The sequence below is a fragment of the Lissotriton vulgaris genome, chromosome 7, assembly GCF_964263255.1.
Source record: "Lissotriton vulgaris chromosome 7, aLisVul1.2, whole genome shotgun sequence".
NCBI classification, from domain to species: domain Eukaryota; kingdom Metazoa; phylum Chordata; class Amphibia; order Caudata; family Salamandridae; genus Lissotriton; species Lissotriton vulgaris.
This window is the reverse complement of record NC_141695.1, coordinates 451,552,657-451,579,993: the sequence shown is the minus strand read 5'-3', so window position 1 is coordinate 451,579,993 and position 27,337 is coordinate 451,552,657. Positions and strand designations below refer to the sequence as shown.

General features: G+C 44.6%; 2 protein-coding genes across 3 annotated transcripts in view; one reads left to right on the top strand and one right to left on the bottom strand.

The window, feature by feature from the left end:
• The window catches only part of LOC147701841 (toll-like receptor 12), a 154,148-nt gene that overhangs the window by 119,611 nt on the left and 7,200 nt on the right, over positions 1-27,337 (top strand). The window lies entirely within an intron of this gene.
• LOC147701842 (uncharacterized) lies at positions 99-4,263 on the bottom strand. Of its 2 annotated transcripts, XR_015297201.1 has the most exons (3): positions 4,165-4,263; positions 3,285-3,410; positions 99-1,489 (listed from the first exon to the last, which is right to left on the bottom strand). XR_015297201.1 is itself a non-coding variant. In XM_086928717.1 (2 exons), exons 1-2 carry the CDS (start codon positions 3,421-3,423, stop codon positions 1,092-1,094), a joined length of 537 nt encoding a protein of 178 aa, XP_086784843.1. In that variant the 5' UTR covers positions 3,424-3,439; the 3' UTR covers positions 99-1,091. The 2 variants fall into 2 exon arrangements, 1 of the variants encoding a protein (XP_086784843.1); XM_086928717.1 differs by lacking the exon at positions 4,165-4,263 and having other exon boundaries at positions 3,285-3,439.

The following is a 27,337-nucleotide window of genomic DNA, read 5'->3' as shown; positions in this document are numbered from 1 at the left end:
ATGCCTGTCTTGTCTTCTCTTACAGGTATCCTTTCCCTGCTGACCCTACCTTTACCCATCCCACATTTTTTATTTTAGTTTGTTATTTTTCTCCCTCGCCTAATGCCTCGAACACCCTGTGTTTACACTTCTGGGTGTTGGTGACATTTGGAGGTGGAACCATATTTGCATCGACTGGATCACGGGGAGTAAACGTGACACCTTCCAGACCAACCCCATTGAGTGTTGTTGTGAATGGATTTATAGTGACCAGCAAGGCTCTCGGGTATCTGGCTACAGAGACCTTATGTTGAATATAGTTATCAATAATTCCACACAGGCCCTGTACTGTCGCATTCTTTCTTTCCACAGTTGTCGATGATATATTCTTACTCTGCTTGACAAAGAACCATTGCTAATGTGAAAGAACTTCAACCGAATTAGTAGTTATACTTTACCATTTGTTAGGCTACAATGTGGCACTGCTCTACTGTACTTCTGTCACCTGCTATATTCTCAGTTGTACCGTTGAATTGCTCAGGAGGACAAACCAGATTTCATTTTCTTTTTTTTCATAGGCATGCAACTGCCACTGTGTCACACCACTACTACCACCGCTATGAGGAAATTTTATCCGACCAAGATTGCCAACGTTATTCGGTGTTTCCCGTGGAGCCAGCCCTGGGCCTAGCCCTACTTTCAAACACAAATTACAGGTAAGATAAGCGTTTGGTGGTTTGGGGGTATAATGGAGTATTAGTACGAGAGACGAGAGCCTGAAGGTAGTACTACTAAAGTCCTAGGACTCTTGGATTCACTTCACTTAGTCTGTGAGAGGCACTTAGTGTTGAAAACATTTGGGCATTTACACTTAAAGGAAGAAAATGGAACTAAACTTTCAGGAAAACAGTCAACGTTAAACCCCCACCCACCAGGCAAGCAGTAAAAAACAGGTATGCTCAGATAAAGTTTGAAAAAGTATATTTATATCCCTAACAAAATAATCTCCCGCAAGACCCTCCCTAACCCCAACGATTGTCCTTCAAAAGTCCCCAAAAACCCAACTCCCAATTCCCACCCCCCAAAAGTCTCTAAAAAAGGGGCAAGGGACACTATGGGTGGATGCTGTTCACTTTTTGGGCCAGGGCATCATGCTCCTCGCGGAGCAAGGCGAGCTCCTGCTGAAGGCGGGACACCATCAGGGTGGTGCGGCGCAGGCGTGCCTTCACTGCCTTGCAGGTGCAAGGCCTGTGAGAAGCAGCTGTTGGCCTTGCTGCTCGGCGGTGGCGTTTGCCTTTGGCAGCCCGGCTCAGTCTCGGTGGACCACTGTGCTGGGTCACGGTGGCAGCCGGTGAGGCCACGGAGGACGACGTTGTCGTTGTTGTCGACCGCACACTTTCCACGTCCTCCAGGGCCACCAGCCGCCGATATTCCGCAACAGTGGCCTCGATTCTCCGTTGCCGGGCCGCTCTAGCCAGCTCCTTCCTCCTTGTTCGTTTGGAAGGAGAACCTATATGAAGAAAGAAAGACATAGTCTGTAACCAATGCTCTTTAAGATTAACTCAATCATTCAGCAGAAATGTGTGCTGCAGTACAACTAGCAACTTGCAAGCGCATTACATAACTATTGAGGCCAGTATCTATCTAACCTCACACTTCTTCATCCTTGCTCTAACATTAGTGGGAGTTTAAGGAACAAATTCTATGAGCACTGTGGACTTCCATTGGAGTCGACTATGAAAGTACACCAGTCTTATTCTTCTTCTTGTCTCTTGTTTTGGAAAATTGGTACGTTATTTTCTGCAAGCCGGCATAATGCCAGCGCGGTAAACTTGCACCCGAGAAAAAGAGACGCACGCCATGAGGAGTGACCTAGACTTGCGTTGCCGTTGCGTTACTGTACCCGTCCAGTACATGCAGGTGGTGAATCTCTTACTTTTCTATTACGGGTGGCACTGAGAATACTCTGTTACAACTCAAGGGCTACTGCTTAATTAATTTAACTTTCACCCTACAGTGGAAATGAGTACTAGAAATGGAAAATTGAAGAAGATAAATAATCTGATTATCTATCACTTCACATGGGATGTTTTTGCTTATATATGGGATGACTTTAGGTGCTTTGCTTTTTATTGAGTGACAGGCAGTGATACATCCACACATGAATGACTGAGTACTACTAAACTTATTAAGAGAGGTAGGGAGTGGCCACCATAATAACCGGATCTATGCAGTGCTTGCAATACAAACTACTGCTACTATTTATGGTAGTATTTGGACAAAATTAAAAGTTCTTTTCCTTGCCTTTCCTACACTGGAACGGACGTGCGGGTGCAGTGTTAGTGTTACATGCTCTTCAAAGTTACACTTAGTTCATCCACTGACCGTCTACTCTCTCTAGATCATGGGTACTCACAAACTTTCTCTCAGGGGCTACATTTACAGTGTAGTTTGGGGCCGAGGGCCGCACTGGTGGGGGCGGAGTCAGAGGGGGCGGGGCTAAAGCAAAACGATAACTTGTGACCATGAGGTTGCACACAGGTCCCTGCAGCAGATGCCCTCATCCACTGAGCCACCAGACCCAGCATTTACATACATCTCTCTCCCTCCTGCTGTCCCTCCTGCCCTCCCTCCATCTCTCTCTCCCTCCTGCCCTCCCTCTCCCTCTGTCATCTCACTGTGTGTGTGTCTATCTGTGTCAGCCTTCAGCCCGGGTTGAGACCGCTTCCTCAACGCGCACACACAGACAACAACACCAAAGTACTTAACAGGTCTTTAAAAGACCATTAACATATTATTGAGGCTTTGTTTGTTTTAGCGCCCCTGCTTCTCCACCCTGACAATCACTGCTTGCCCGGCCCCACAGAGCAGAGGCTTAGTTCTATTTCACCTCTTTGTGGCCTTGCATCTCCACTCTGCTCTGTGGGGGCCGGGGGAGCAGTGATTGTCAGAGTGGAGATGCAGGGGCGCTAACAGGTGAAATACAAAAAAGCCTCTGCTCTGTGGGGGCCGGGGGAGCAGTGATTGTCTGCAAGGTCAGCGCACCGCCAACGAAGGCTTGCCGGGCCACCACCGGCCCGCGGGCCGTACTAGGAGTACCCCTGCTCTAGATACACATATGCTATCTAAGAGTCAGATAGTAGCATGATCCAGGTATATGGACACATACAGTTTCTGTGTCACCCACCCAGGCTGTTGTCCTTCCACCCATCATTGCTTCATCATTCACCCAGCCATGCATCTCATATTCTTGCCTTCCCAGCTAGTCTTCAATCTCAATAAGTAAGGAATATATAAGAGCTTACCTCTGGCCGCCACCACCGTCTCAACTCTCACATCCGGCGCCGCCGCCTCCTCCCCTGATGATGAATTGCCCTCCGCCTCCGTGTCGAGCACCACCACCACACTGGCCCCGCCACCAGATGTTCCACCTACAAAGTACATTTAAGAATCTTAGAATAAAGCACTCACTAGTCACTAGTATTTGGTCTAGGAATGAAGACATGTGAAAACAATGTAATTTGTGACTGTCTACGTTAAAGTTAAAAAAAATGTCCCTTTTTCCAGGGAAGGTTGTCTTGCTGCACTTTTTGGCACAACTGATGAAGGCTGATTTTTTAACACGCACCATTTTTCTCCACACAGACAGAAGATGGACTTCTAACAACAAGATCAAGTTGAAACCAGGTGAGAGCTCGGCTCGACCACAAGAAATGTCTTCAATTAATCGTCAGCACTAACCACTTTTCCATTATCAGTTAAACGTTTAGTTTTATTATGACTTCATTTTAATAAATGTGTTTACTTTTAATAAAGCTTTTAAATTTAAATACAATCTGTGTTTTTTGGTCCTCCAGACTAGAGTGACTGAACGAAAGGTTTTGCAATTTTTGCAAGCATGAGTCCAGATAGAACACTTCAAAAGACATTATGGACAATCCCAGAGGACTGCACTAAGTTGATAGAGCTATTGCTGACTAGAATCATGGGAGTTTCGCCAACCGTGCAATCTTAGTTAGCTACACAGACAGACTAATAAGAATAATCTAGTAATACCACAGGGAGTCATAGTAGAGGCAGGATAAGAATTTAGATACAGTCTACAAGAAGAGCAAAGACAATTTTGAAAAAATTCAAATGAGGAACGCTAGGAAAAATAGGTACTAGTCTAAAATGAAAACTTACTGGGGCCAGCAGAGGAGCCCTCGCCTGCCCGATCCTGGCCCTGTTGATGAACAGCATCCGCCGCCTGCTGCTCCTGTGTCCTCCTCTCGCCCCTGGGGGGAGCTGACGTACAACATGAAAGAAAGAACAGAAAACATGGATGATTGTTGCTTGTCAATGTCAACCAAATCAAACATTTCAAAAGAACAATAACAAAATATTTCCGCGAAATTATATTGATTATGGTTACTTTTTATTTATTTGCGGACCTGTGACTTCGAAAGTCACGTAACTCACTAAACAAAGTACTGAAACGTTCACCTAGGACTGGCAGGCAGCAGTCCGCAGGCAAGACGCAAAGTGACAGACAAACTCCATTGTGATTTCAGTCAGATCAGTGACAACACTAACAGTTGCCTGCTACATTACCAGTCATTTAAATAGTCAAACTATCAATCCACCGCCACTATTTTTCTTATTGTCAGGGTTACAAAGGAAGGGGCAGATTTAAGCCCTTGCGGCTCTTTTGCGCCGTTCTTGCGTGACTTTTGTGACGCAGCAGCTAAACAAAAAAGGGCGCCATGGTGCGGCGTATAATATTATAACAACGTGACGCATTTGGGAGATGCATCCCGTTATAAAGCCCTGCGCCATCAGGGGGCGTTCCGGCGCAAGGGAGGGCATTCCTGCGCTGGAACACATCCTAATAGTGGCTGAGGGAAATCTACAAAATATCAATCAGTCACCTTTAGGACAATGATGCGTCACACAAACCCTGCACCTGCTTGAAGCAGACGTACGGCTTGACCCAGCATTGGGGAGATAGGGTACCCCAGAGCATTGATGGAGCTGCGCCATCGTTGCGACGCAACTCCAGCAGTAAAGCTTCGGTGACGTTTTGGGCCCATGGGGAGCCGCATTGCAAATACGGCGCACCATGTTTGGTGGTGGTAGCGGGCCGCACAATTAATGGCGCATCCCTGCTACTTTGCAGGGATGCGACGGTAATTGCAATTCTGCCCCTTAGGGGCATACTTACTTACGCGTTCTGGCGCATCTCCAGAGATGCGCCAGATCAAATGCGTCACGCAAAACTACCCTTGCGACACGGCAGATGTGCCTCATTTACAATGCGGCGCGCCCTGGCGCAAGGGTAGGCACTTGCGTGACGCATCTCGTCACGTAAGAGCGGCGCATCGCTGGAGTCACGTCGCCAACGCAATGCAACTCCAGTAATGCTCAGGGCCACCCAATACTTTACATGCTGTGTCAGTCCTTTCGCCTGCTTCGAGCAGACATAAGGAATTGAATTGACGTAGCAGCGTTGCAGAAGTGCCTGCGTTAAATCTTGTAGATTTCACGCAGGCAATTTTGCGAGGCGCACAGCCGCTGGACCGCCCACCCTGCGTACTAGGAACGCACCCATTGTGGTGCAGGCCCATGGCTTTATAACGTGACGCATCTCCCTAGATGCGTCATGCTGTAAATGACTTGCAGGGATGCGGCACGTTTACGCCGCTGTTGCGTCACGCAAGGCAACGTAAACGTGGCGCAAGGGGCTTGTAAATGTAATCTGCCCCCTAGTGTCTAGCATTACGCAGTTCTGTTAAGTACACTCATACATAATAGTTACTCAGGCCAATGAGACCACGAAATAGAAAACAAATAAGCATAGTAGCAACCCCACTGAGAAGGAGAGCAGTGCACCTGAAATGCACAGAAGATTTTGAAATATAATTTAACTACAATGTAATCGTCATCAGCGGCATTATTGGCTTGCTCCATGTAAAAAACAAATATTTGCAATACAACAACACAGAGCAGGAGAAAACATCATAGTAGTGAGTGATTAAATGCCAATGGCTACTACTACTCACCAAGCCCGGGGATCTCCAAGCCGAGCTGGTCCAGCAGGTCGCGCTCGCGGTCCAGGAGGTCCGTCCAGCGATGGGTGACCTGGCTGTAGGTGCGCTGGACCCCGTAGAGGTGGGATATGGCCCAGCACACCTTCTCCCACCGCTTCCGGCGCTCCCGCATGTTATAGCCGCCGGCCGCGATCCTGCCGCCTCCCGCGATGGTCCTGGGCAGGCGGCGCTGGACGAAGTAGACCAGCGCGCCCACTTCCTCCGGGCTGAATATCTCCCGGCGCGTCACCTGCTCCCCCCTCGATCTCACGCCTGCTGTCCTGCCACTGGGTCCAGCACTACTCCCCGCCGCCGCTGCGGCCCTCAAGTGCCTGGGCAGCTTCACGGCGCCTGGCTTGACCATGGTCTGGGCAGGTAAGGTAGGAAGAAGTAGAAAATTAAGAAAGAATAGGATAGGGAAGAAGAAAAGAAAAGAGTTTACAAAAGTAGTTTAAAAGTAAAGAAAAATAGCAGAAAAGACAAAAATATACAGCTAGGAAAAGAGAGGGATAGATAAGAAGCAAAATCGTAAAAAAAAAACTGAAAACAAGCAAAGGATGGGAAAGATATCAAGAGGATTAAACACCATGCCCAGACACAGGAAATGAATGAAAAACAAGATGGCCGGCGCCCGTTTCCGAGCGCGAAAGTCAGTTCGCGCGAGATTTTCCTCGCGATCTCGTGCGAACCTCTAGATTTCCCGCGCGATCTCGTGCGAACCTCTACTCGCAATGCGCTTACTGCGCGAGATTATACATAGCGGGCGGAAACGGAAATACGTCACGCAAACAAAATGGCCGCGCCCGTACTCGACCTTGGGGTAAATTCGCGTGTTGCGCTGCAAGCGGCTCGCGAATACTGCAAAAAAACTCGCGAAACAACAAGCCGCAAAAAAATAAAATGCTCATTCGCACGAATTGGCGGCTTCCGCGGTCGGTTTCGCACGACGCCGCGCCCCGCGAATAGCGCGAAAAAAACGGCAAAACGATTTCAGCAAAAGCAAAAGCAATGAGCAGGTGCAAAAGGTCAACCTCATGATTTGTAACGATTCTTTGTATTGCTTCCTGAGGGGGCCCTCCAGAATTCGGTTGCCTGCTTGCAACTATTGTGTGACCCTGCTCTGACCTTAACTGTATGCCACAAAGGTCCTGATTTACAGCTAAAGGAGCAGACAAGCAGGTGCCAGGCTGGAACTTTAAATTCTTTCAGTGACACATTAATTAGCCCCTAATTCATTATTGTCAGTTGGGGCAGGGCAGGTGTTGTAACTAATTTTGCAACAATGAAAGCACTTAGCAAGTGCAAAAGATCACTAATCAGGGCGCACTAAGGAAGCAGGTGCCAGCTAAAAAAATATTCTGTGACACATTAATCAGCCCCAAATTAATTCAGGTCACTTGAGGCAGGGAAGGTGTGCTTTGCTTTGCCGAAAATAATGTACACTGGACAACCAGAGGGTGTGGTGATGAAACAGAGGGTGGCATGGGTGGGCCAGAGGGTGGCATGAGTAGTCAGAGAGTGGCAGTGGTGACAGAGAGTGGCAGTGATGAAGAAGAGTGTCCCAAACAGGCTGGACATGTAGAAACAACAAGTTCGCAAAACTTGCGACCCGACAGGTAAGTTCGCAAATTGCGAAATTGTAAAAACCCTCGCGAACTGGCAGAAACACGGGCGAACACAAAAAAAAAAAAAAATCCGCAAATTCGCGGGAATTCGCGGATTTTGCGGATTGCGAATCCGCAAATCCGCAAAATTCGCGAACGCGAGATCCGCAAAATTCGCCCATGCTTATATGGTACGTCTTATGGTCGTATCGACATTGCTGAGGATCAATGTGCATACTGTAAAGAGTTTGGGCATTGGGCTTCAGATTGTCCGGTGATTCGTGAACAAAGTAATCAGCGTGGTCGAGGAGGGGGAAGGACACGGAATAGTTATTCAGGAGCGAGAGGTGGAGCAAGTGATCGTGGTAGGTTTGAGGCGAGGGGTCGTGGTCAGGATGATCATAATACTTTTGATCGACGGAATCCGTACCAGATATCGGAGGGTGAGAACGTGGAGTCTCAGGACTATGTGCATGCATAGGATTGCGTAGGATGGGGTGTGGAATCGGTTGAAGTGCCAGTAGATCAAAGAGGTCCATATGTATCAGCGGGCGTTTTGGGTTCTACTGATCAGTTTTTGGTTGATACAGGAGCTACTCGCAGTGCTCTGTCTAAAAACTTGGTTCCAAGGGCTCCCCTGTCTGGCGAAATGATTACATCCATAGGGTTTGATGGAACACTTAGCCCATTGTCACAACCTCTTACGTTTTACATTGACAGATTCCTTGGCCCGTGCCCATTCTTATTGTCGCCGAATACCCCAGACAATATTATGGGCATAGATTTGCTTAAATATTTTCGAGCAACAATACGCTGCGCTCCTGAAGGAGTGCGGGTTATTTTGAATGACAATTATCCAGATGTAGGAGGATTATGTACTATGCAAGAGATTGAAGCATTAGCCTCTCTCCCACACACGTTATGGGCTACATCGGACACGGATGTGGGACAGATGCTCATCCTGCCTATTCGAATAACTGTTAAGGAGGGAGTGTCTTTGCCACGTGTACCCCAGTATAAAATATCTAGGGAAGGTGAAATTGCCCTGATGCACATTGTTCAGGATTTGATTATTGCAGGAGTAGTGGAGGAAGTTCCCTACAATGTCTGTAACAGCCAGATTCTTCTGATTCTAAAGAGAGACACTTATGACAAAGTCTATCGATTTATTATTAATTTGAGGGAAATTAACAAAATTGTAGTGCCCCAGTACCCGGTGGTGTCTGATATCACCACCTTACTTACTTTGGTTCCACCCACTGCTACCAAGTTTTCTGTAATTGATCCTAAAAACGCTTTCTTTTCCATTCCCATCCATCCCGACAGCAGATATCTATTTGGTTTCACGTTAAATAATAAATCGTATAGATGTTGTCGAGTTCCTCAAGGTTATACAGAAAGTCCTAGCATCTATAGCCAGGCTTCAAAAAGACAGCTCGATTCCTTTGATTTGCAGTCTGGAGTAGCTCTCATCCAGTATGTTGACGATATTTTACTAGCTGCAGACACATATGCACAGTGTGAGGAGAGTACTCTTGCTTTGCTCTCTTTTTTTGCTCAGAATAATCACAAAGTGTCTAGGAAAAAGTTACAATATTGTAGACCAAAGGTGACCTACCTCGGTCATCTTTTGTCTAAGGAGGGACGTGCATTAACATCTGATCGAATTCAAGCAATTTTAAATACGCCGGTTCCCCATACTCAGAGAGATGTGCGTGCCTTCATAGGTTTAACGTCCTTTTGTAGACAGTGGATAATGGGGTTTTCGTACATTATAAAACCTTTGTTAGCATTTCTGTCCAAAACTACACCAATGCCCCTTTAATGAACAGATGAATGTCAGACTGCTTTTGAACAATTGAGACAAGCCCTTTGTTCTGCACCAGTGTTAGGTACACCAGATTACACAAAGATTTTCACGTTGTATGTGCATGAGAAAGATGGGTGTGCAATGTCAGTGTTAGTGCAGACACACGGGGATAAGCAGAGGCCCTGCGCATACTTTTCGGCAATACTTGACCCTGTAGCACGAGGATTACCTGGGTGCTTTCGAGCAGTTGCAGCAACAGCAGTGGCTATACGGCAGAGAGAGGGAATAGTTTTGTCACACAAACTGTTAGTGTTAGTTCCTCATGCAGTAGATGCTCTGTTAAACCAAACAAAGACCCAGTATCTCACGAGTGCACGTTTAACAGGATATGAGCTTACACTGTTGGCGCCACACATCACACTAAAGAGATGTGCTACCCTGAACCCTGCCACTTTATTGCCGTATCCGGTTGCTGAGGGCCAAGAGGAAGAACACCCTGATTGTGTTTTCCTGACCGAAGAACAAACAAAGGGTCGTGCCGACTTACAGGATACGCCACTTCCAGATGTGCATGGGGAACTGTGGGTTGATGGATCGTGTTTAAGGCTGCCAGATGGCACAACTTCTGCAGCATCCGCGATCACGACACTTAAGACAGTGGTAGAAGCAGCACGAATACCACAGAAATCGGCCCAAGCAGCGGAGTTAATAGCCTTGACAAGAGCCTGTGAATTGAGTGCTGGCTTATGTGTGAACATCTACACAGACAGCCGGTACGCCTTCGGAGTAGCGCATGACTTTGGCCTACTCTGGAGAGAGCGTGGGTTTTTGACTTCGCATGGAGTACATATCATGCACGGAGAATTAGTGCGTGATCTCTTGAACGCGTTACTTTGTCCAAAGAAAGTGGCGATAATGAAATGCAGTGCACATAAAAAGGTCACTGACAAAGTGAGACAAGGTAACGCTTTTGCTGATAGCATAGCAAGAGAAACGGCTATGTTACGAACTGCCTCGCCAATGTATGTAGTGAAATCACAGGCTGAGCGATGGCACGATGCTAGAGAGGAGATACTAGATATCCAGAAATCAGCGTCTGAAGCAGAACTCGCAACCTGGGCAGCAGAGGGAGTGCTGGATGATGAGGGTTGCTGGCGAAGCAAAGATATGGAAAGATGGAAATTGCCTGCAGCTTACTTGCAAGCGATGGTTCAAATGACACACGGATTGGCACATGTTGGAGCTCTTGCAATTACTCGATTGTTAACGCGAGTTTGGGAGCATCCTGAGATTGCCAATACGGCCAAAAGAGTAGTGCAGACCTGTTTGATATGTTTACAGCACAATCCTGCAAAAGGGACGCATACTCCGAAAGGAGGGTTTGTTCCACCTACTGCACCGTTTGAAGTACTGCAAATGGATTACATCCAGCTTGAGCGTTGTAATAACCTTAAGTATGTCTTAGTGGTGGTGTGTGCTTTCAGTAAATAGATTGAGGCCTTCCCCACGAAGGATAATACAGCGCTGACAACAGCTAAGGTTTTGCTCAAAGAGTACTTCCCTCGATACAGCGTTTGTAAATTTTTGTGGAGCGATAACGGTCCTCATTTTGTTGGGAAAATTGTGGAATACGTGATGAAGGGATTAGGAATTCAACAATAGAAGAGAGGGTACATGTGTCTCAGAAACCACAGGGACGGAGCCATGTAAAGAAATTATTTAGCCAGCCCAATTTGGGAGGATAGGAAAGCCCTCACACACTGACCTGGTCAGTGTCATGCTTCATCATAGGGCCCCACCTCGGAGGCCGAATGCCTCCTCGGTGTGCTTCGACGCCAGGAGACTGCGGAGCAGGTTGTGTGATAAGGTGTGCAGTGAAAAAAGGTAAAGTAAAAGTGTCTAAAGGGTATCTCAAAAAATATTTTATTGGTAGATCCCTGTAACACAGTTAAAATTGGTCTTATGTGTCTGAATTTACAGCCAAAGGTAATGAATTGGTTAATTCAGAGTAGCTTAAGTCAGTCAACATGTTTCAGCCTATTCAGTGGTTTAAATTTACCCAGGCATTCATCAGGACTAGTGTGACCCCGGCTGTATGGACTCTCTAATCATCCACCCTAACCAGAGGACGTGAAAGTGAAAAACGAAAAAAGGTGAAAAAGTGCAAAAAAAGGGGGGGGGGGGGGGGGAACAATGTCCAAGGTCCCAAAAATCCTGGTTTAGGATGTATCTGCACCTGTAGAGAGGAAAGAACACAGACAGACACAGAAAAACATACAAGATAGACACAATATCAATAAAGAGTATGAGTTTAAAAGTCTGTCCAACGTGCTCCAAACTGTGGCATACCAGTGTCTGTTTGTTCAGCACTAATATTATCACCATCCATATAACCCTGAAGAGGATTATATCATTAACACTGGGAAGTGGAGTGCAAAAAATGGTGCTATAAACGTGTATAAAATACACAAACATGGGATGGGGGGGGTTAAAAAATAAATGTGTTGTTCTCAGATGGAGAGGTCAGTAGACCAAGGGTCAGTGACCAGATCATGTACAAAATAATCTTAAAATAACATCTCACTTTAAAATGTGGCGCTAAATGCACCATGGGTCTCGGGAGGGGGGGTAGGAGCGTCCCTGGCACATCCTGTAAGGAAAAAGAAGCAGGAGATTGGGAGCGATCAGTTGTACTTTGCTTATAAGGTTGCAGTAGTGTGACCCTGGATTAAGATAGATGCACTCACGCCCTCAGCGCTCACCACCCGTAGTAGCACCTAGCTCTGCCTCGTAACCGGACCCCGAAGATATGCCACCGATACGCTCAGTGTCTTTTAAACAGTGTTCGCGCTGATCAGCGTGCTTCCTGGTGGGTGTGGGCCGATTTCAAAAAGAGGCTTGGAACGCATGTATCTTCAGGGTTATATGGATGGTGATAATATTAGTTATGGATATTGTTGGATATCCATAACTGGGGACTAGGAGAGTGTTTCTCGCTTTCCCTATCTCTCTCATTGTTTCTATTTAGGGATTAGGAATTCAGCAGAAGTTTCATGCTGGGTTCCATCCTCAGTCAGCAGGTCTTGTTGAATGGTATAACGCTACTCCGAAATTAAAGCTAGCAAAGATCGTGGCATCCACGTCTTTGAAATGGCCGGATGCCCTGCCATTGGCATTACTATCTGTCAGATCAGTGCCCCATTCTCGAACTGGCCTTACACCTTATGAAGTGGTGTTTGGAAGGCCTATGAATATATGGGGAGTTCCTAAGCCTCGATTGTTACATGATGTGCCTTGTATAATGATGAACGATTATTTGGCACGATTAACAAATGATTTACTTTCTATTCATCAACAGGTTCGAGAAGCGCTCCCCGACAATTCCAATGGAGAGGCTCACAATCTTCGTCCTGGGGATCATGTCATGATCCGGTCCTTTGAGAGAACAATCAGCTTGGAGCCGAGGTGGCGTGGCCCCGAGCAGGTACTGCTCGCAACTCGTATGGCTGTGCGAGTGTCTCTCCGGATCTGGTGAGCCCAACTGTGCTGTCTGATTATCGAGACATCTTGGACGAGGAGAAGAGCCCAGCTGTAATGTCTGTTGAATCGGAGGGAGCCTTCCTGGACCACACTGTTTCTGGAAAAGAGAGATACAACTTACGACCACGATAAGCAGTTTTTTTTTTGTGCGAGACTGGTTGAGTTACCGCTCTGGGGTTTGTGAAACGGAAGCCGGGAATATCAAGGGGTGGGATCTGTTCTGCCAAGTGTAGCGACACCCGTCTTGAATCTCGGAGAAGAAACCAACGGCTACCTCGGAGCTCAGCACTCATATTTTTATGTTTTTTAGTTGTTTTTGAGACATTTTGAACTTTGAACTATGGCATCCTCTGCAGTGCGAGACAAGAGAATTCTTGGTGCAGTATTATTTGTTCTGACAATTGTTGTGATAGCTGTGATAGCTTGGGTAGTAGAACTTGTGGTGCCAGTACGAGAACATTTACTGCCAACTACCCCGATTCCATCTGAACATTTCCATTTTACTCTGCCCTATCATGAAGAACGGCACCGACAGACTTATTTGAACAACAGTTTTATTCAGATTTTGCATCACACCCACAATATGACTAACACTTCGAACTGCTGGGTATGTGGGATGTTGCCTGGACATCAAAAGAAAGGGGGTACACCACTTATCCCACTCCCGTTTTCCCATAATGGCTCTTGCAATGCCTGGTACACACTCCTATTCACTTTGCGATGGCCAACGAAAGGTGGGCTGCTTTTCCGACTCAACAAAATATGCTTTAATGATCGAGATGGTTATCCGCAAGCTGAAGGAACTAAGTTTGAATGGGAGGAGTACCGCCCTGATAACGTGTCAGCACCACGAATTTATAGTAATCAACGAAATGTAAATATGTCCAGCTCACATGTGATTACTGTTATCGATACCGAAGCTGATCTCTCTGTTCATAATAAAGGTACAATTCCAGTAGGCAGAAGTGAAAGTAACACCACTCTTACGTATTTTATATGTGGAAATAAAGGCTATCACCGTCTCCCTATAAGATGGTTAGGAACATGTTATATATCCTTTGTATTGCCCCCAGTGTTTATTGCCCCACCTATGTATCATAATAACTATATCCTCTATCATGATTTCATATTGAATAGGGTGAAGAGAACATTAGTCCTTGAAGACATTGATCAGACTGATACTGCATTGCAGCAATATGTTGATTTTAATTCAGGCCTTTTCATTTGTTGGAGCTGCTTTAAACAGTTGAAAATTAAGACGGTTAACGCGTGTTTTAGAAGCTGTTGCTAATGAGACAGCTTTTGCTTTAGGAAACTGAACAGAGGAACTCCAGATTACCAGAATTGTAACGCTCCAAAACAGAATGGTATTAGACATAGTATTAGCTGATCGTGGAGGAGCATGCCGCATTATCGGAAGTAGTTGTTGTGTATACGTGCCAGATAATTCACCTTCTGTGTATGATGCAATATCCAAATTACATAAAATTGCTGCTGAGATACATCCTGATAATGGTACATGGACATTTTCGGGGTGGTTTTGGTCAATACTCAGTACCTGGGGTTGGAAGTTGTTGACGATCCTATGTGTAATAATTGGGATATTATTCTTTTTATGCCTTTGTATCCAGTGTGGCCCTGTATTATGTTCTATGTGCCTTTCTGCTTGTATTCCATCCAAACGAGCATTCGCTAAACATGAACAGATGATTCATAAAGAAGTAGCACAAATCATGTCTATCGATATTCAAGATGAGTACCCTGATTATGTCCACTATGAGGTAGCTTCAGCTAAACGCTAAAAGGGTCGTCTGTCGTAATTTGACAATGATCGGGTTAGCGTTAGGCTTTGCTACACGTATTTTCCCATATCTTGACTATAGTTGTTGGACGCCATTTTGTATGTATCGGCGGCCATTTTAGTGAATGCCTTGCCTCGTGGTCAGCATGCCCTTTTGTCCTTCCTCTGTACCACTGACCACTCGAGTTTGCCCAGCAACAGGCTATTTTTAGTATTGGTCAAGCTCACACATGCGCAGTTTAGATTGACCAGTCATCACTTAGGAATGTTTCGCCAAACTGACCAGTGGTGTTGTAGCCCCTCCCATGAGTTGGCTGTGTTCCAAAAATGACCATATATGTACCTAAAACTCTGTAACTGTGTACCGCCTATGTTTTTATTGCTGTAAAACTGTATAAAAGAAAGATTTGCACCGATGTTCGGTGTGATACTTTTTGCATTACCGAAGGGTGCTGTAGGAATGTACCACCACCCCATGGGGTCTTAATAAACTTGTCTTTTGCATTTTCTAGTTTCCGTGCCAACATCTTTTATGGTGTAGAGGGTATTCTGCAGAGTATGTAGGCCTGGAGAACCCAATACCACACCACCCATCCTATTCTGCCAGCCATTTTAAATTCCTGGAAGAGAGAATGCTCTAAACCAGTTCTCTGACCCAAGAAATGAAGGGCCTTGTTCTTCAAAGTAGCCCAATGTTCGTGAGTATTGTGGGGTAGGGGAGGAACATTTGACAAAACCATTGTATATGGAGTGGCTTCTGGATGCAAGTTTAAATTACATGAGGGATGTAGGAGAGTTGCAAGATGATCGCCAAAACCTTTTCCTCCTCTATCTCCATCCTTATGTAGACCAGGTGTCCTAACATTCAATGTATCAGAAGCATTACTTGGAGGTACCATAGAAGTTCCTGTTTGAGGGGACGGTTGTCTAGTTAGAACTGAAATATTTACTGCACTAGGGTCTATGTTTCTTGTATTTTTACCACCCTGTAATCGCTTGTTTGTGGAACCACTTGAATGACCAGGCCCTGTGTCTGCCTCTCTATGAACTGAATGAACACAGCAAAAATTGCCCCACGACCTACATTTACATCCAAATTTATGTAAAGTTGAACACGCTGACTGTCGTTATCAACTAGGTATTTTTATTTATACCCCAAAAAATTTTTTAGATTAAACTCTGTTTGTCAGAAACAAAACATTATAAACAGACAAGGACATATGTACATTGTCAATTTCAACCAAGGTCTATAAACTTTTCTACACAAAAAAGTGTCGCAAACTGAATGTCGTCATAAACCTCGAAATCAAAAACAATGTGATACAGACAGTAACATTGAACATGTATAACATTAAATGATACACTCAATTCAAATAAATGGAAAAAATGAATGAAGCATAAAAAGGTAGAGAGAAGAAGGGAAAATTAGAAAAGGAGCAAACAATGAATTTGAGATTCTTTAACAACCAGCTAGTACTGGTGTATGAGTATTCCTCTCTATTTGAATTGAGTGTATCATTTAATGTTATACATGTTCAATGTTACTGTCTGTTTATAATGTTTTGTTTCTGACAAACAGAGTTTAATCTAAAAAATTTTTTGGGGTAATAATAAAAATACCTAGTTGATAACGACAGTCAGCGTGTTCAACTTTCCATAAATGTGGATGTAAATGTAGGTGTTGGGGCAATTTTTGCTGTGTTCATTCATACTAAGGCCCAGCCTCTCCACTTGTCCTTTTGGCCTAGCTCCCCTTGTGTTTCTCTCTATGAACTAAGGCACAGGAGCATGCCATAGAACTGTATGGTCGGAGAGATGAGTGTGTTTGACTAACAAGGTCCTCCACTTTATCTATCTTAGCTTCAACAGTAGTCATTTTTAACAAAATGGGTTCCAATAGGGTTGTCATCATTGTTCAAGCCTACCCCAAAAGTTCCCATCATGTAAACCATCAGCAGATGTGATTGACTGATTGGAATTAATACCATTTGGCTGTCCCTCCCTAAATTTACTGGGGCTGATAGAAGATTTAGCTGATGTTCCATTTGGTATCTGCCTAGGTTTGGTCTGTTTATGAGGATTCCTACCCTTCCTTTTTTTCGGAGTGGGTTCTACAGCAGAGACAATCCTGGAATTGGCTTTTTGTCCTACAGTGTTAACTATAGGCCTATCAAGACTGCACTCTAAATCAGAGGATGATGAGGAAACAATATTCAATGTTTGATCTACAACATTGTGTGGAAGTAAACCAGATCGCGAAGGGGATCCCTCCTTATTAATTATTACAGAGGGTTCTGTAAGTACCAGCGTCATAGAGAGTCTGGTGGAAGGGGGTACGGGCTCAAGGGACATCCTCCGGTCTGTAAGTTTAATGCCGTTTATGAGCACAGATTGGGCGTCTGAAGAAAAGCGTCCAAGGTACCTACCACCCCCTTGCCTTTATTTAATCTACGGGGCCTCATTATAACGATAGACGAGCACAGATGAAATTTGAAACCGGGACAACCTCACTAAGCACAAATTACACAAATCTACTTCCAACACACAAACTTAATAGGGTGGCCCAGCCCAGGGTCCTACAGTCTCTGACGGGCACAGACGGGCCCGCCCTTGGTCCAGGCTGCGTACCACACGCGTCCCGTGCCGCAGAGGGAGAGACAGCGCTTTATCCACTATGGACACGCCTCCCCCTCACTCGCGGTAGCTGTGGTGACTATGATGCACCCTGGGAGTTGCAGTGCTCTCCTAGGATGATGGTCGTGACAGTGGGGCAGGAAACGGCAAATCCCTGGGATCCTCGTCCCACCAGGGAACCCCAACAGCAACAGGCAGGGCCAGCAATAGCCACACGGACTAGCGAACAGTGTCAGGTAAAGAAAAAGGGTGATTCAAGTTCCTTTTTGAGTAACTTTTGGCTAGTCACACAATCCGAATGTTAAGTTACTTAAAAGTGTAGACTTACATGTATCCTTCGCCTGAAACAGGGGGTAGAACTAAGCATACAAGTAAATGTTACTTCTAAAAAAAAGAAGCCAACCACCGGAATTGCAACATTCTTTTATAAGATATAATGAAGGAGGAAACTTTGAATAAAAACCATAGGAAATAATGTTTAATTAAATATTTCAATTACTTAAAAATATAAATAAATCTAACTTGATGTAAACAACAATTTGTAAAAAATAAAACATGTCTTAAAGACATAAAGTATTTTTTAAAAATTGTTTAATTTTTAAACATAATGTAAGTTTAAATGCTATTAAAATATAAATACATGAATTCTAGTTACTTCAGTAGATCAATTTTAATAATTAACAATGCACAATAATATATTTTTTTTTCATGCAGGGCAATGCAGCAAGCCGCTTTGGGAAAGGGCACAAAGGCACTGTATTTATCATTATACAACTTATTCCTGTCCATTCCTAGCACTGGCACAGTGTCAGCTGCCTAGCACCGTGGTGCAAGGGTGCCTGCATTGTAGGCAGGATTGTTTTTGTACAGGAAGAGACATCTGCACAAAAAGAATCTTGAGAGGCATTTTACACTTACTCTGTGTGTAACACATGTAGAAAGAAGAAAAAACAAAAAAGAAATATATTTCTCCTCGTTAGGCCATACAAGGGGTGGCATAGCATTTGGATGCATGAACAGGTCTACCACTGAAGCTAAATCTTGGATTGGGCCAAAATCCATGGGTGGGTGCATGGGAACACCCATGCTCCACCTTTGGAACACCTCCCTGGTGCAGAGTAACGCAAGGCAGCGATTTCACTACCTTGTGGTACTCTAGATTTACCAATCCATGCAGGAACACACAAGGTGGCCTTAAGTGGCTTGAAAATTCTCACATTGGTCTTGTGTCCCTTTTGCACCACATAATGTATGTCTGCCTGTGCAACTGAATGACAGAGCAGAACTGAAAAAAGGTAACCACCTTTAAGAGGCCCACTTTTATTCAGATGCATAACACATGTGAGAATACGTATACAAGTAGACATATATCTCAGTCATGAGAGCACGCAGACCTTTAAACTTGACAGCTAGTACTTCCCATTTGAGTACAGAAAAACGTGAGAGAAGCACTGAAAGAAGCAAGAGAAGTGTAGAAAGAGGCAGGAGAAGTGCAGAAAAAAGCTAAAAGGGTGCAGAATGCGGCTAGAGGGGTGGAGAAAGAGGCAAGAGAAGTGCAGAAAGAAGCAACAGAGGTGCAGAAAGAGGCAAGAGAAAAGCTGAAAGAGGCAAGGGAGGTTCAGAAACAGGCAGGAGAGGTACAGAGAGAGGGAACAGAGGTACAGATAGAGGCAAGTGAGGTACGGAAAGAGGGAAGAGATGTGCAGTAAGAAGCAAGAGAGGTGAGGAAAGAAGCATAAGAGGGGCAGAAAGAAGCGACAGAGGTGCAGAAAGAGGCAAGAGAAAAGCTGAAAGAGGCAAGGGATGTTCAGAAACAGGCAGGAGAGATACAGAGAGAGGGACCAGGGGTGCAGAAAGAGACAAGAGAGGTAGAGAAAGAGGGACAAGGGTACAGAAAGAGGCAAGAGGGGTATAGCAAGAGACAAGGGAGGTGCAGAAAGAGGCAAGAAAATTGAAGAAACATGCAAGAGAAGTGCAGAGAGAGGCAACAGAAGTGCTGAAAGAAGCAACAGAGGTGTAGAAAGAAGCAAGAGAAGTAATGAAAGAGACAAGAGACTTTCAGAGAGAAACAATAGAGCTGCACTAAAAAGCAAGAGAAGTGCAGAAAGAGGCAAGTTAGGTGCAGAAAGAGGCAAGAGAGGTACAGAAAGAGGGAAGAGTGGTGCAGAAAGAGGCAAGAGATGTGCTGAAAGACACAACAGAGGTGTAGAAAGAAGCAAGAGAAGTAATGAAAGAGACAATAGTGTTGCAGAAAGAAACTATAGAGGTATAGAAAAAAGCAGGAGAAGTGCAGAAAGAGGCAAGTGAGGTGCAGGAACAGGCAGGAGGTACAGAAAGAGGGAACAGAGGTGCAGAAAGAGACAAGAGAGGCACAGAAAGAGGGGAGAGGGGTGCAGAAAGAGGCAAGAGGTATGCAGAAAGAGGCAAGTGCAATACAGAAAGAGGCAAGAGAGGTACAGAAACAGGCAAGAGAAGTGCAGTAAGAGGCAAGAGAAGTACTGAAAGAAGTAACAGAGGTTTAGAAAGAAGGCAGAGAAGTAATGAAAGAGACAAGAGAGTTACAGAAAGAAACAAGAGAGGTGAAGAAAAAAGCAAGAGAAGTGCTGAAAGAGAGAAGTGAGGTGCATACAGAGTCAAGAGAAGTGCAGAACGATTGAAGAGAGGTGCAGAAAGAGGCAATTTAAGTGAAGAAAATGGCAAGCGGGATGCAGGAAAAGTGCAGAAAGAAGCAACAAACGTGCAGAAGGAGGCTGGAGAACTGCAGAAAGAAGCAAGAGAGGTGCAGTAAGAGGCAAGAGAACGGCAGAAAGATACAAGAGAGGTGCAGAAAGAGGCAGGAGTGGTGCAGAAAGTACCAAGAAAGGTGCTGAAAAAAGAACGAGAAGTGCAGAAAGCACAAAAGAAAGAGAGGTGTAGAAAAAGGAAAAAGGGGTGCAGACAGAGGCAAGAGAGGTGCACAAAGAGGCAAGAAGGGTGCAGAAAGAGGCAAGAGGGGTGCAGAAAGAAGCAAGAGATGTGCAGAAAGAAACAAGAAGTGCAGAAAGAAGCGAAAGAAGAGCAGAAAGAGGTAAGAGAAGTACAGAAATGGGCAAGAGAGGTGCAAAAACGGGCAGGACAGGTACAGAAAGGGGGAACAGGGGTGCAGAAAGAGGCAAGAGAGGTACAGAAAGAGGGAAGAGTGGTGCAGAAATAGGCCACAGGGGTGTAGAAAGAGCTAAGTGAGGTCCATAAAGAGGCCAGAGAGGTGCAGAAACACACAAGGGAAGTGCAGAAAGAGGCACGTGAGGTGCAGAAAGAGGCAAGAGAAGTGCAGAAAGAGGCAAGAGGGGTGAATAAAGAGGCAAGTGAGATGCAGAAAATGGCAAGAGTGATGCTGAAAGAGGCAAGAGGGGTGCAGAATGAGGGGAGAAAGGTGCACAAAGAGGGAAGAAGGGTGCAGAAAGAGGCAAGAGGGGTGCAGAAAAAAGCAATAGAGGTGCAGAAAGAAGCAAAAGAAGTGCAGAAAGAAGCAACAGAAGAACAGAAAGAGGTTATAGAAGTACAGAAAGAGGCAAGAGAGGTGCAGAAACAGGCAGGACAGGTACAGAAAGAAGGAACAGGGGTGCGGAAAGAGGCAAGAGAGGTACAGGAAGAGGGAGGAATGGTGCAAAAATATGCCACAGGGGAGTAGAAAGAAGCCAGAGAGGTGCAGAAAGAAGCAAAAGAAGTGCAGAAAGAAGCAACAGAAGAGCGGAAAGAGGTTATAGAAGTACAGAAAGAGGCAAGAGAGGTACAGAAAGAAGGAACAGGGGTGCAGAAAGAGGCAAGAGAGGTACAGAAAGAGGGAGGAGTGGTGCAAACATAGGCAAGAGGGGTGTAGAAAGAAGCAAGAGAAGTGCAGAAATAAGCAAAAGAAGTGCGGAAAGAAGCAACAGAAGAGCAGAAAGAGGTCAGAGAAGTACAGAAAGAGGCAAGAGAGGTGCAGAAACAGGCAGGACAGGTACAGAAAGAAGGAACAGGGGTGCAGAAAGAGGCAAGAGAGGTACAGAAAGAGGTAGGAGGGGTGCTAAAATAGGCAAGAGGGGCATAGAAAGAGCTAAGGGAGGTCCACAAAGAGGCCAGAGAAGTGCAGAAACAAGCAAGGGAAGTACAGAAAGCGGCACGCGAGGTGCTGAAAGAGGCAAAAGAAGTGAAGAAAGAGGCAAGAGAGGTGCAGAAAGAGGCAAGTGAGGTGCAGAAAATGGCAAGAGTGATGCAGAAAGATGCAACAGAAGTGCAGAAAGAAACACTAGAGATGCAGAAGGAGGCAAGAGAACTGCAGAAGGAGGCAAGAGAGGTGCAGAAAGAGGGGTTCAGAAAGAGGCACGAGTGGAGCAGCAAGAAGCAAGAGAGGTGTAGAAAAAAGCACGAGAAGTGCAACAAGAACCAACTGAAGTGCAGAAAAAGGCAAGAGGGGTGCAGAAAGAAGCATGAGAGGTACACAAAGAGGGAAGAAGGGTATAGAAAGAGGCAAGAAGGCAAGAGGGGTACAGAAAGAAGCAAGAGTGGTGCAGAAAGAAGCAAACAAAAGGCAGAAAGAAGCAACCGAGGTGTTGAAAAAGGTAAGATAATTGAAGAAAGAGGGACGAGAGGTGCAGAAACTGGCAGAAGAGGTGCAGAGAGAGGCAAGAGAAGTGCAAAAAGAGGCAAGAGGGGTGCAGAAAGATGCAAGTGATGTGCAGAAAATGGCAAGAGTGAATCAGAAACAGGCAAGAGAAGCACAGAAAGAAGCAACAGTGGTGCATAAGGATTCAAGAGCATTGCAGAAAGAGCCAAGAGTGGTGCAGGAAGAGGGGTGCAGAAAGAGGTAAGAGTAGTGCAGAAAAAAGCAAGAGAGGTACAGAAAAAAGCAATAGAAGTGCACAAAGAACCAACGGAGGTGCAGAAAGAGGCAGGAGGGTTGCAGAAAGAGTCAAGAGGGATGCACAAAGAGGTAAGAGAGTTGATAAAGAGGCAAGAGAGGTACAGAAACAGGCAGGGGTGGTGCAGAAAGAGGAACAGGGCTGCACATAGAGGCAAGAGAGGTACAGAAAGAGGAAGAGGGCTGCAGAAATTGGCAAGTGGGGTATAGAAAGAGGTAAGGGAGATGCAGAAAGAGGGAATAGAGATGCAGAAACAGGCAAGAGAAGTGAAGAGAGAGGAAAGAGAAGTGCCGAAAGAAGCAACAGAGGTGTAGAAAGAAGCAAGAAAAGTGATAAAAGAGACAAGACAACTGAGTTGCTGTAATAGGGGTGCAAAATGAGGCAAGTGAAGTGCAGAAAGAGGCAAGAGAGGTTCAGTCGCCTCTCATGCAGACTCCTACACCGATATTCTGACGTCACCTGGGGGCTCAAAACTGCCTTCTTGAGCCCCTGACTCCTCCTGCGCCTTCCAGAAGGCAATTCGTGCTGATATATTCATGCCCTTTATTAGATCATCCGCAGGGCCTGGGACGGAGCCGGTCAGAATCACGTCCGATCGGCTATGATGGTTGGCCACACCCCAATATATATTTTTTTGCTGAGAGTAAAGCGTATTCAAGTTTCTTGGTTCTGCGCATGAATACCTCATCTAGCTGAGGTTTTTTCCTTTAGACTCTGGGACTTGTAGTCCAGAATATATAATGGTACAAACATGACTACAAGTACCAGAATGAGAGAAAAATGGATAAAGATAAGGTGAGAGAAAATGTAGTTATTGTAATTGATTAATTAAAATTGTTACAAAAACATAATAAAATAATAGTTCACCAATTGCAGGGAATAGTTATTTAGCACATACAATGTAAGATTTATATTGTCATGTGTAAAAAAATGTAAAGAAGGATTCTAAACATTTTGTATAGCGACAAAGTTCAGAAATCTATTTGGTTTTAAAAAGATTGACAGCTAGACAATTTGTCAAAAAGATGGTCAGTGCATCTAGTCAATATGTTTTCAAGCATGATCTTTTTTATGCATATTTATCTCTCAGAATTGCCCTTTGGACAACAGCATAAATAGTGGGCAAGGGACGCATGCTATTTGTCACAAAGCCTGCTTGTGGATGTGCATAAGATTCCAAACGTCAGGTGAGTCTGTATTCTTTGATTGGGAACATCATTCTAATAATTTTCTGTCTTGTTGATGTTTAGAACTGCTCAAATAAATAATAGTGGCAAGTAAAAAGAGTCCATTATTAGAAAAGATAATTTCTTTTAGATTGCTTAAACATGACTTCAGCAGGGCTCAGCAGAGTTATTTGAGTTTGGATTGCAGACTTTACTGTCAATCGTGAAGGGTTGCTTTCCCAAATACTGGACAGTTCCAAGGCTTGTTCAGCCTCCTCCAAATAACTGGACCATAGATGCCTTTTGTTAGATTCTCTGGGGCTTATTTTTGAGCCCATGCAACATTTTTGCACTGCTGTTGCGCCACTTTTCGTGACGCAGTGGTGGCATAAACAATGCACCACATTGCACCATGTTTACAAAGTGACGCATTTAGGCAGATGTCTCACCTTGTAAACCTCTGCGCCACAATATACCTGCGTCAGGTATAATGTATGCAGGGCGGTCATTCCCCTGCAAGAAGCCTTGTAAAAGTGGCGCATTGAAATCTACAAGATTTCAATGCACCACTACTAGGACACCATTGCATCAAAACCTTACGCCTGCCTCATGGCTGATATAAGGGTGATGCAGTGCATTAAGGATAGACCTCCCCCAAAACGTTGCTGGAGTTCTGTCATGCTTGCGAAACAACTTCAGCAACGCTTGACATTTGCGCCGACAGATAACTCAGGATACCTGACGTATCTGTCTTTTCTTACGACATGGATAGTGTACTTTCTATACGGCGCTTCCATCATGTCGCAAGGAGAGCGCAGTGAAACCTGTTGCATTGCTGTTTTGTTGCAGCGATGCAACAGTTTTCATAAATGAGGCCCTGTGTCTATATGCTGCTTGATGATATGTTTTAAAGCGCCTGCATAGAATTGATTATTAGATGACAGCAGTACCTTAAGAAATATGCATTGCAGGCCAGGTCCTGTCATAGGAGTCCGAGCTCAGTGCGACCTTGAGCTCCGGAAGAGCTCTTCATGAAATTGAATCAATGTTCTATGTGCATTGCATTGGATCTGATCAAGGATTTTCCCTGGATGCCAAGGAGGACATATGTCAGGGCTGGGAAAAGTTTGGATCTATAGGAAAGATAATTAATCACATGAAAAATCCACACATCAGGGTCATTCTAAATATATTTATGTTCTGGAAGGCATTAAAAACATGGGAGCATATTTACAAGCCCTTTCCCATTTTAAAAGTGATGCCCCAGAGACTCAAGGGGCTTTTACATAAGCCCCTTGGCTATTTCCTAACTAAAGAACCATAGATAGGGTTTCATGTTTTCTCATTCAGAGCTAGCGCTTTGTCACCTAGGGGTAACTGTATGAGCTCTAAAAGTCACTCTGACACATAACACATGACTTTGGAAAACAAAGGAGCTCAGACATTGTGGCATATGTTTGGGAGCTGAGCACTGCAATTTGCATTCTCTGCAGTGCCATATAAAAAGTGGAACGGATCACTAGTTTCTGAAAAGGCAACCACATTAACAATTCAAATGAGGGCCACTAGAGAGCTAATATATTGTGCTTAGGAAATTGCACTGCATTTTTCAATTAAGCAACCCACTGGGTGCAGAGGTATTACACTGTAATATATTGAGCTGCTATGAGGCCAACCACGCCGCTTGTTTTTAAATAAGTGCTCATTGCAATGCCATAAATGTATATTATAAATAGGGCTCCCAGTTTTATGGTATTTACTTTTTTCAACACTTCCGTCTGTATTTATTCCCGTTATTTTTTGGCCAGATAATTGATATTTATCCATATTTTGTTTGTGTTTTAAGATTGAATGGAGTGGTAACATGGTGAATTTCCAAATGTATTTAACTGATAAATATTCAGTCATACTTTGATGCCTGTTGATTGTAGCAAACTAGGCGGCCTTTACAGAAGAACACTATTATATCCGCATGTATATATAAGCAATATATGCAAATATATGTCAACTTATGCCTACATTTAAGGAAATCTCATTCTGTTTTCTAACTCCCCATGCTGGCTATCTGCTCAGATGTTGACTTGGCATTCATGAAGGACAGCGTCGGAAGTCACTCACAAGACACACAATTTTCTGTATTTTTTGGCTTTTAAAAATAAATACAGACAGAAAACTTTATGTTCTGTCTGTAATTATCTGTGAAAATCAGTAAAAACAGAATACTGGGAGCACTATTCATAAAGTATGTCTCTAACTGTCTTGTGCTTGGACCACCAACTGTTGCCTTTACTTTAATCTGTGTAATGTATTAAGTGATTGCTTGTTGATTTATGCATTTTCCTAACAGGACACTTCTCACAACTCCCTCTGTTTGTGATCTGTAATGAGGATCGCTCTTGTATTGAATTGTAGGTTCAATTTGAACTTTGACCTCGTGGATAACCATTTGAAGGTCACCACAAAACACACATTATTTTCTAAGTAAAAATGAGGGTAAAGTGTTTGCAGGATGAAGGCCAGAGTGAGTATGTCTTTCACATACCTTCTTCATAATTTACAATATGGTGCATTAGTCCAGGGATCACCGAACCACACACCGATAGAAAGGCAGATCTACCCTTAAACTCACTCAATGTGATGTCACTTCGCAAGATGTCATCATTGGCCCAAAGGAATGAGATGTTACTTCTACCACCAATGGCATTTTGCTAAATTGGTGACCACAGGAAAAGACTTGGAGGTGACCAGTGCACACGCACTGAGAATTGTGCATGCACTGCAGCAGATCCATTGTTCTTTGGTGAGATTCGTTTTGGCAATTTTCCAGTTATGCACACACACACACAATTTTCCTAGGGTAAATTTCGTGGCCTTGGTGAATAAATAATTTTTGCAGATCCTCCATAATATATTTTTGATTGTTTGTTCGCTCTGCACCTACCATGGAACCTTTTAAGACATGTTACTTAGAGCAACTGTACTAATATATGGACATTCACAGATTGAGTACCATAGAGCATAGTCCAAAATCCATTTAAATAACACAGTACAGTGAAATTGACTTGAGAAAAAAATACAGTCTACTGCTTTACAGCACAAACATAAACACTGTACACAGGAGGGATGTGATAGCTTCCAAGTTTGGATGGATGTCCTTCAACCACCAAACTCTGAGGGGCCCATTACAATGTCGGTCGGACAGGCATATGACGGACTCCATAGTGGGATGGAATCCGCCCGACTTTAAGTCAGCGGTTATACCTGCTGAATTAGGAAACATCCATTTTTCCATTACAACTTGTGCAGCAGCCGGAAAAGGCCACAGCCCATGCTGTAACTGAAAACTGGATGTTTTCAAACATGCATAAACCTTGTGGCAGGAACCATGCTGTGCCTGCCACATGGTGCATGGATGTTGGGGGGCACAGCCCCTATAGCAAAGGCCCAGAGGGGACAGGGGACTTGCTAGGGGCCCCTGAATACCTTTCTGTGAAAAAGATACAATAATCATGACGACGCCTGTAATGTAAGTAAACACCTTTATTCTGGTCATCCACTCTCCTCTGACAAACACAATCCCCAACATTCCAACATGAACTCACTGAACGCTCCAAGTGGCAGGAAAAGAGGGGGGGAGGTGGAGCATACCAAAAGGAAAAGAAGGGAGGTGAAACATGGCGGGGAATAGGTTACAACACATCTCCCAAAAAAAGGAGGGATGAACAAAACAGCATGAGCCTGTGGACTGAAACAGTTACACTAATCAGCATTTACAAGTCTGTCCCCACTCCAAGTCTGTCCATTCTCAAGGCGTACCACATTCTGCCTATTTTACTTAATCGTTGAGGAATAGGA

Bases quoted from the DNA above. Each gene is read 5' to 3' on its own strand.
- LOC147701842 (XM_086928717.1), bottom strand. From the start codon at position 3,423: ATGTACTTTGTAGGTGGAACATCTGGTGGCGGGGCCAGTGTGGTGGTG. The intron at 1,490-3,284 runs GTAAGCTCTTAT...TTCTTCATATAG, and splicing joins GACGGTGGTGGCGGCCAGAG to GTTCTCCTTCCAAACGAACA.